The sequence below is a fragment of the Phyllopteryx taeniolatus genome, chromosome 4 (assembly GCF_024500385.1).
Source record: "Phyllopteryx taeniolatus isolate TA_2022b chromosome 4, UOR_Ptae_1.2, whole genome shotgun sequence".
NCBI classification, from domain to species: domain Eukaryota; kingdom Metazoa; phylum Chordata; class Actinopteri; order Syngnathiformes; family Syngnathidae; genus Phyllopteryx; species Phyllopteryx taeniolatus.
This window is the reverse complement of record NC_084505.1, coordinates 8,598,086-8,608,090: the sequence shown is the minus strand read 5'-3', so window position 1 is coordinate 8,608,090 and position 10,005 is coordinate 8,598,086. Positions and strand designations below refer to the sequence as shown.

At 40.4% G+C, this 10,005-nt stretch overlaps 1 protein-coding gene across 1 annotated transcript; it reads left to right on the top strand.

Moving 5' to 3' along the window:
* Positions 1 to 250: 250 nt before the first annotated feature.
* rps6 (ribosomal protein S6) lies at positions 251 to 10,004 on the top strand. Its single transcript, XM_061772308.1, has 6 exons — positions 251 to 401; positions 1,005 to 1,136; positions 4,363 to 4,573; positions 6,332 to 6,478; positions 7,470 to 7,627; positions 9,625 to 10,004. The coding sequence occupies exons 1-6, from the start codon at positions 396 to 398 to the stop codon at positions 9,718 to 9,720; spliced, it is 750 nt and encodes a 249-aa protein (XP_061628292.1). The 5' UTR covers positions 251 to 395; the 3' UTR covers positions 9,721 to 10,004.
* Position 10,005: the final 1 nt, after the last annotated feature.

The window sequence follows — 10,005 nt, the reverse complement described above, 5'->3', positions numbered from 1 at the left end:
CAAGGCAAGCGGACGTTTGGTTGTTCCAAAAGCTCAAACGGTTGAAACGTCAATTATTGAATTAAATTCCGGTGACTTGTTTTCAGCCACAATACTAATAAATACATGCACTGCACGTTTATTGTACAAGTGACTAAATTGGTGTTAAATTGAGATTAATTTGGAGATAACATTTACCGATATTGAATTTAACAGATTAGGAAAAATATTTTGAACTTTATCTATTATGTCGCGTACGTTAGAATCACGATGTTGTATTCATTTCAATAACTAATAATTTAGTTATAAAATAGCGGAACGTGAGATATCGCGAGAGCATTTCAGCTATGTGAGATCCTGAGACGGATATCCGCTCTCTTTTTCGTGGCGGACCGTCGTGGGGCCGGTTTGGCAAAATGAAGGTACAACGTTTGCTTAAGCGTATACTTTAGTAGAAAACTATTTTTCTCAAAATACCACTGTGTATGTCAACCAATGATTGTAAAAGATGAAGCGGTCGTAAAATCTGTAGCCAAAGTTCGCTTGTCGCCGAGGATGAGCTTTGATTGTTGCTCCAGCTAGCAATGTCTGTCGACTATCGAGTTGTGAAACATGGCGGCTCACACACAGAAATAAATGTGCATTGAGTTGAAGTCACAATTGACGAAATGTGCGTGTGAGCACAATCATTCTATAAACCCACGTCTTTGCTGAAGTCTGGAAAACGCTAAAATTGCTGTTGAAAAAATATTTTCTGGCATGACCAGCCTTAAGCTTTATGACCAGCGAAGAAGCTAGTTTTAGGCCTTCGTTGAATGAGCTTCTTTTTTTTTTTATAGACCGCTTCACTCCTAAGCTTAGTGCCAACTAGTTTAACTAGTGAAAATATTTATTTCGGACCTAGACTTGGAATCTCAAGTAGTTAGGGCTGTACAGTTATTTATTTGATTCTGTATCACTCGTCAAGTTGTCATTGGCATGTGGAGCTAGGCGTCAATAACCACAATGTCACTGTTGTCCTGCAGCTGAACATATCGTTTCCCGCTACTGGCTGCCAAAAGCTAATTGAAGTGGATGATGAACGCAAGCTTCGTACGTTCTACGAGAAGCGCATGGCCACCGAGGTGGCTGCCGACCCCCTTGGAGATGAGTGGAAGGTAAGATTTGATGTTGGTCACTTAAAATGTGGTTCAGTAAATGTTTGATAATTCTGTAAATGTGGCACACCAGCGGAATCTTTTTTGACTGACCTGTAGTCATTAAGGTGGGACAGTGTGTTGCCAGAGGAACTGTAGAGGACTCACCGGATACGACCAGACCCAAACAGTGGTTGGTTGAAACTGCAGGCCTCTCTCATCTTGTCTACCCAAAAAATAATTATGAAGCAAAAAAATTTTGTGCAACTTTTGATGAAATTAGTAATAGAGGGGGTTTTTGAATTATCTTTTGTGGTTCGACAGTACACAATTAACTTATTAGTGTAGCCGCATAAGAATACATTATACAGCAGAAGAAGCACGGCATTCCATTATGTGGCAGCTAAGAACTCCCATTCCCATAAGATGGGGCAGTATCAGAGCTGTCAAATATTACGGAACGTCCATATTTTGTTGTGGAAATCACTGACTGCTGACTCGTACTGTCCTTAACAGTGATTGTTCCAGATATTGGGGAGGAAAACAAATCCAGCATCCAAAGTTACAGACTTTGGATGCTGGTTACAGACGTACGGCGCTGTGTCGGGCCACCTTGACACTTCAGACACTGGCCGGTACAAATTTTAAAAATGAATCCTAGTGAGGATAAGCGGTGCGGAAAATTAATGAATAATGAAATAAACACTATATTGTTCTCTTTGCGCCCGGTGTCAACCTGTTATACCAATTATAGGTAGACTTTACATCAATTTTATCGGGCTGATTGGTATCGGCCGATATGTAGCATTTTATGCTGATCGGCTGATCTTCTTTGTCATAATTCGCCAATCCGATCAATGACTCCACAAAAGACATTTACTCCGCGTCGCCATCGTGCACAGTATATTTGAATCCAAAAGCTAGTTTATTTTTAGTCTTGTCGCGCGTCTTTTGACGTAGTATTGGAAATATCTGACGGCCAATAAAAGTATTTAAAAAAAAATGCTGGCGGTGTGGAACAGACAAGACAACACGTAATCCCCGGATCAGACTATAAGACAAATGTTTTAAGATCACTGGGGTTTATCTTGTCAAATCAAATGCGACTGGATACATTCGTTACCGTGGGGACGACAAGAAGAGTGGAGCGTGCCGACTTTGTATTATAAGGACAAAATGGGGGTTACCGGTGCTCAGGAGAGGACGTTCATTTAAGACTTGCTTGAGGTATGTTCCCGTACTTTTAATACAATACGGCTCACAAGCAGGCAATAAAATGTTATGTAGCCTAGCAAGCTAGTGGTACCACGAACGGTTGGATGTAAACATGTCGCTGTTCTGTCGAAGCATGCTCTAAAGCTTCAGTCTGGGTGAAGTAATTTAATTAAAAATAAAGTAATTTAATTACAGTAAGTTAGCACCCATTATTTCTGTCATGTAATGTTGGTCTTACAAGTATCGTTATAACTAAGGGAGAATGGCGAGTAATTAACAGGGGAAGACGGAAAAAAACATGCTAATTTACTAAGCAATCGTGACATGGAGTTGCCAAACACCGAAAAGTGATTTGGTGAGACTTATACTTGTCACATAGGTCTGGCTGGAACCGCGTTTTCATGGATAGTAACCGGCTTTGAAAAACAAAATAAAAGGCAACTTGAGGAAAATCTTGTAAAATAAAGAATTAAAACAAAAACAGGACTTTTGTTCCTTATGTGCAAACAAAAACGCACAGCATAGTATGACAAGAACGATGGTGAAAGGACATAAACTTTGCATTCCTCGCAGCTCTGGCTGACTATATTAACAAAATAATTTATATTTTTATATTACAAAACAAAATAAATTCCTTATTACAGCGTGAATCGTACAGTGTTTTAACTAAAGCATTCTGATACAAATAATTTTCCTACTAATTAATTTTCTACAATTATTTACTCTATTACAAAAGAACAGATTCACTCCCATTTACACAATGTCCCTGAACACCTCACGCAGCTGCCGCGTGCATGCGTAGTTTCATTCTGAATTGCGAAATAGGAAATACAGCAGGTTTAGATTATTTCCCGTGTCCTCATTCATTGTTGTAATAAAGAGATAAGTATACAACACTCTGGGCTGCTCGGTGTGTTGTTTGAAAAGTTGTAATTTACTGTAACATGGGTGCAAATCTTTTTAGCATGTCCAAACAGGCCCCCCTGCTGGTCACTTGTAATATTGCAGTTGGTTCACTGCATATTGCAGTACAGCAACATCGCAGCAGTCCTTGCAATGAGACTATTGCACACATGTACATTGCAATGATGATGCTCAAACAAAATATCGTGCGGTCCTAGCCTACATGGAGCAAAACTGTAAACTGTCCCTTAACAAATATGACAAGCACCCTATATGAGGTCATGTTAAAGCCACGCACAGATTGCAGTTGTCACAGTCTTGATAAACTGGCCACAAATTTGACGGTAGTCCTAATTAACATAAACCTTCACCTTCCGCAGGGGCTAACAATATGTTAGTAAGGTACATTAACCTTAATCTCACTGATTTGCACTACGTACATTTTACCTGTCTTGGGTCTTCTGGTCGTCCGCTGCATTCTGTGTCTTTGGCAGATATATTGAAAGATTGACGTGTTTGATAGACGTGCTGTTTTAATATGCAAGGTCTGTGTTTACAACAATTGGATGTCATGGGTGTTTGCCTTTTTGGTTCGTCTGAAATGCTCCCTCCCACACTTATGGCATTTAGGCTTTTTTCAAGCATTTGTCTTCGCTGACGTCGTCACTGTCTTCGTTGTTTAACGGTGGTTTACAAACTATAATGGTGCATTACAGAATGTCGTCACACTCCTTGAAGCAAATATGTGCGGTTCACATCCTCCTCCTTTTCACGCATTGATGACTTAAGCATGTTGTGCTCGTGCATCCACTCCTTTGAGCTTTTCAATTAACTCATTCCTTCCATTGACTATTATACAAGTATTACAAGAGCAGTGGTCCCCAACTACTGGGCTGCACCCCCCCCCCCCCCCCTATTTATTTATTTATTTTTGCATTTCTAGTGGTAAGAGAGAGGTGGTGCACCTTCACCCGTCTATGAGTAACGTCCCACCACTCAGTCTACCTCCAAAAATGTTGATCACTGTTCTCCAATGTAAAAGTAGAGGTTTGCAAATGTCTTATTCTGATTCAGCATCAAAAGCTGAATGTCTCGTGACCCACCCCCCCTCATCTCCCTCTATTCTAAGGGTTACGTGGTGCGCATCAGCGGAGGCAATGACAAGCAAGGCTTCCCCATGAAGCAGGGCGTGCTGACTCACGGCCGCGTGCGCCTGCTGCTCAGCAAGGGCCACTCCTGTTACCGCCCCCGCAGGACTGGCGAGCGCAAGCGCAAGTCTGTCCGCGGCTGCATCGTTGATGCCAACCTCAGCGTTCTCAACTTGGTCATTGTCAAGAAAGGTAACATTTAAAGATTGCGCCTCAGTTTGACCATAAAAGGTTTAGTTGGAAGTCAAAAACATTTGTTTTGCATTTCCTCAAATATTTGATGACTACACATACCTCTTCCCATCCAAAAAACAGGGGTGTACACCAACTTTTGCACTGGTAGCACTGGTGTGATCAAATCTTTCAGTTGGTCGCACTAGCGTACGATTTGGTCAGACCTTTTTTTTTGGAGAGGTACAGCATAACCATGCATGCTGGTGAATATATAAAGATTGACAGTGGAAATAAATACAGTTGAACCTCTATAGAAGGCCGCCTTGTCCAACATCAGTATGCAACCTCACAAATTTGCTTCTGGAAAATTGGTCATAAATTCCCATAAACACATACCTAAACCCTGCGGAAAAACTTTCCAGAAGAGTTTGACCTGTGTCAAACTAAAGGCCCGCGGGCCAAATCCGGTCCACCACATCATTTTATGTGGCCCGTGAAAGCAAATCATTTGCATGATTCTTGCTAAAATCGCCACAAAAATTTCAAGCCCTGTTTGCTTACCAAACCCCTCTTTGCAGTTACTTGAATAGCTGAACAAACTATTATCCTTGAATTCTGATTTCAAAACTCCATCAATTTGTTGTCAATGTATTAATATGAGGAGGGGATGAAACATTTATATGGTTTAATGGCCCTCTGAGAGAAACTGTAAGTACAATGTGGCCCACAATAAAAATTAGTTTGACACACCTGGTTAAAGATGTTATAATTGCAGAGGGTGGACCGATGTCATATTAAACCTGACGAATTAAGAATGGGATGTCAGTTAAATTCATATCTGAGTCAAGTCAGGTGAGTAAATACTTTAGGCAAAATAGGGTATGTTACACACACACACACACAAAATATACTATACTGTACTTATGTTATAGTAGTGACGTTCAATATTTATTTCAAGACTGGTTTGTACAAATAAAGGCCTGCCAACTGCTGTCGAGGAAGCAAATGTCAAGTTACGGTAACCCGGTACAGTCACTTTAGGGATGCTCATGGCACACCAGCGGATCCTTTTGATTTCTCCGTAGTCATTAAGGTGGGACAGTGTGTTGCCAGAGGAACAGTAGAGAACTCACCGGATACGACCAGACCCAAACAGTGGCTGGTTGAAACTGTAGTTCTCCAACATTGACAGTAAATGTTTGTCCAAGCTGAGAATGCTTTTTTTTTTGGGTCAGACTTTTCTAACAAACTCAACATAAAAATTGCTCCAGCAGTAAAAGTATAAATCAACAATATGCATAATTTAAGAAAAAAAACCACACAGATCAGGGTTTTGAGTCGTGGATTGGATAATTTTTTGAATAAGCAAGAAAAAAGACAAAACTGAACTTTGTCCTTTTTTTTAAATACTTTTGCTTATTAAACAAAAACATTCAACTCAAAATGTCAAATATGGCCATTTAAACTACGTGACTACAACTTGAAGTTCAATATAAGGCATGATACTGTCTCCTTTTATATATGGATAATGAATGAAAAACATCTTAGTGCAATGTAAGGAATATGCTCTTCCTTTAAAAATGCATAGTGAATTAAACTATTATAAAGTAGCCTATGTCCACATCATTGAAAAAGGAAATTTAAGCAAAGTATACCTGATCTTAATTTGCATTATCTGTAGTGACTGGGATATTAATATTGGGTCTCTATTTTCAGTCTCAGTTGTGTCAATCTGCTATGTCGGACAACCGTTTGAAGAATTTCCCTCCCTTCCAGGTGAGAAGGACATCCCCGGGCTGACCGACAGCACCGTTCCCCGCCGCCTTGGCCCCAAAAGGGCCAGCAAGATCCGAAAGCTCTTCAATCTGGCCAAGGAGGATGATGTCAGACAATATGTGGTGAGGAGACCCCTAAATAAGGAGGGTAAGTTTCCTTCTGAATGGGTTCAAATTAATGGCAACTAAGTATTGAGTACAGTGTACAGATTTTGTGTTGGCAGTTGGTTACAAGTTAACTTGTTATAAACGGCACACATTTGCCGTAAAGCCTCAGCTCTAGATTGACAATGCTATCACCCACTGAGGATGTGAAATAAGTGAGTGTTTATGCTAAAGGTTCTTGACATTCTCTACATCAGAGGCCACTAACTAGTGGACCGCGGTCCCATATGGACACACACGTATACCCAAAAAAAGAGAGATTATGATTCGAGACATATGGGACGCTTCTATTCTAATGACAAAACGTACAGCGCAATCACATATGAGTTACAGGAAGCCATCTCGCTTATAACTTGGTTCAGTCATTTGATGGTACACATGGCACACCAGCGGATCCTTTTGATTGCTCCGTATATATCAACAGTAATGCATATTTAAGTTCCGTGTTACTTGACAATAATAAAGGTCAAAAGATTTTTGGATTCGACTGAAGTATTGTTTAAAAGTAGATGCAGGTACGACTTGGCTACTTAAATATCTGTCCATCTATTTTCTCCTGCTTATCTGGGGTCTGATCGCAAGCAGCTTTAACAGGGAAGCCCAGACTCCCCTCTCCCCAGCCACTTTGTCCAGCTCGTCCCTCCAGCGTGTCCTGGGTCGTTCCCGGGGCTTCTTCCTGGTGGGACATGGCCGGAAGACCTTACCAGGGAAGCATCTTAACCAGAAAAACTTAAATATATATCACAATAAATTGACACTATATGATCTTCCCGATCTTTGTTCAAGAAATGTTCACGTTCTGGACATTTTTAAATTTTAGTTGAATAACCCTGCTCTACATCATAGCAATAAAAGGCTTGTTTTGGTGTCATCACCTGTTGGAGTTTCGCTTCGCAATAGGGACTGTCTGACTCTAGCTCATCTATTCTTATTTAAGAAACATGCAGGCTCATTGGAAGTTGTCATCTTTTCAGGCAAGAAGCAAAGATCCAAGGCTCCCAGGATTCAGAGACTGGTGACCCCTCGTGTGCTGCAGCACAAACGCCGCCGCATTTCCCTCAAGAGAAAGCGCACCCAGAAGAACAAGGAGGAGGCATCTGAGTATGCCAAGCTCTTGGCTAAGAGGATGAAGGTAATAATCACAGCATGCCTCATCTCATTTGAGCTCAAATATTCATTTAGTTGAGTGCAATGCTCCTGTTGGGCTTTCACGCCCAAGGTTACGTTCACACTGTAGGGCGTGATGCCGAATTCTGAATTTTTGTTAAATCCGATCTTTTTATGTAGTTGTTCATATTACAAAAACACGTGGCTTCGACTGCGACTGGAATGTGTCACACACATGCGCACAAAAGAGGACGTCACATTGCACATGCGCACAAAAGAGGACGTCACATTGCACAAAAGGGGACGTCTCATTGCATGTGCACACAAACATGAAGCGCGACAGGGCTCTACACTAACTTTTGCACTGGTGCGACCAACTTTGTTCTTTGCTCTTCTCCCCCAATTGCTCAGTTTGGCCGGACGGCCAGCTCTAGGAAGGGTTCTGATTGTCCCAAATGTCTTCCATTTCAGGGTTATGCAGGCCACTGTTCTCTTAGGAATCTTAAGTGCAGCAGAAATTTTTTTGTAACCATGGCCAGATCTGTGCTTTGCCATAATTCTGTCTCTGAGCTCTTCAGGCAGTTCCTTTCACCTCATGATTTTCATTTGCTCTGACATGCACTGTGAGCTGTAAGGTCTTATATAGACAGGTGTGTGACTTTGCTAATCAAGTCCAATCAGTATAATCAAGCACAGCTGGACTCCAGTGAAGGTGTAGAACCATTTTTAGGATGATCAGAAGAAATGGACAGCACCCGAGTTAAATGAGTGTCACAGCAACGGGTCTGAATACTTATGGCTGTGAGATATTTCAATTTTTCTTTTTTAATCAGCAAAACTTTCAACAATTCAGTTTTTTTTCTGTCAATATGGGGTGCTCTGTGTACATTGAGTAAAAAAAATTAACTTAAATGATTTTAACAAATGTATATGTATGCATGTATATACCTGCCTGATCAACACTAGTCATACATGAAACTTGTATGGAATGCTAATCACCCACAAACCCACCACTTCATGCCAATTGCAAAATGTTTTATTTTTACATTTTTGTATCAACTATATGTATGAACTGTAAACAAAATATTTACGTAAAAGTGAATTGTACAAGAAATTCACATTTTAATCAGAATCATCTTTATTTTGCCTTGTCCAAAAAACACAATTTGTATCCAGTAGTTGGAGCCGCTCTAGTATGACAACAGTCAATTGACAGAACATTTTTGAGACATAGACATTGAGAAAAACAGCAATAAAGGGTTGCTACTGATCTGGTAATAGTAATACTATTATTAGGAATTCCCTATTGTGCAAACAGGATAAGAACCTTTTTATATGTGGAAAAAAATGCTGTAATTGTCCCCACCACCCGGAACAATACAACAGGCACTGCACTGTGAGCAACATGTTTTTAAGGCACACGCTGTGAAAAATTTCTCGCAGCAAATTTCAAGGAATTTGAGCAATCGGAGCCAACATTTCTAAAGCATCTTTCTTTCACTGCTGACTATTTTCTGCTCCTTCATCAGCTGTTGCTTTTGTGGCATGTCTGTTTTGTCCAACGATTGTGACATTTGTTGCCTTCTGATGTCTTGGGTAGGATGAGCGCGAAGTGAGCGTTGATATGCACGCGCTTCAGATACATTTATCTCTGCATTTAAAGGTGGCCTTGGTCGAATATGAAAACAAATCTGAATTCTACTGTTCGTATTGGGCAACAACAAAAAACAGAATTGACCTGCAGTGTGAACATAGCCTATCTCAACATTTCATGGATGCCTCAATAAGTTGCTGCAGATCTTTTCAGCATTTGCATTTCAATTACAGCCAAGAATAGTGTGCTTAATTACCCTTCTACAGCCAATTTCATATTCAAACTACAATGCAGTATCCAAAAATGTTGTGGCAGAATTATAGTGTCCTGTGATAGAGGTGTTTTAGTGCTTTACATTTCAGCACTTGTGGAAGCTGGCCAGTTATATTTTGAAACCTTTCACTGACGTATTTTCACCGCATCAACAGGAAGCCAAAGAGAAGCGCCAGGAACAGATCGCCAAGAGGCGCCGCCTTTCTTCTCTCAGGGCATCCACATCCAAGTCAGAGTCCAGCCAAAAGTGAACTCAGTCAAATAAAGTAATGTTTGGTCTAAACTCTGCTGTTTGTCAGAACACAATTTGAATAATAAATTTAAACTATTTTGAATGCACACTAAAGATTAACAGTCAAGAAGAATCTGATGTGCAGGTCTATTAATCTTGCCGCTTTGATGTTTAATGTTGCAGGGTAAACAGCAGCCAAAATGTCATTAGCTTCATACAAACTAAGCATCTATTTTGTAAAGAACAAGATCAAAATGTATGGTTAACTGGTACAACTCTGGAATACAGTACATTGAAAGAGTTG

What these genes read in the sequence shown, in the direction of transcription:
- rps6 (XM_061772308.1), top strand. An exon ending in CTTGGTCATTGTCAAGAAAG is followed by an intron (nt 4,574 to 6,331) that starts GTAACATTTAAA and finishes CCTCCCTTCCAG; the next exon opens with GTGAGAAGGACATCCCCGGG. An exon ending in GAGACCCCTAAATAAGGAGG is followed by an intron (nt 6,479 to 7,469) that starts GTAAGTTTCCTT and finishes TCATCTTTTCAG; the next exon opens with GCAAGAAGCAAAGATCCAAG.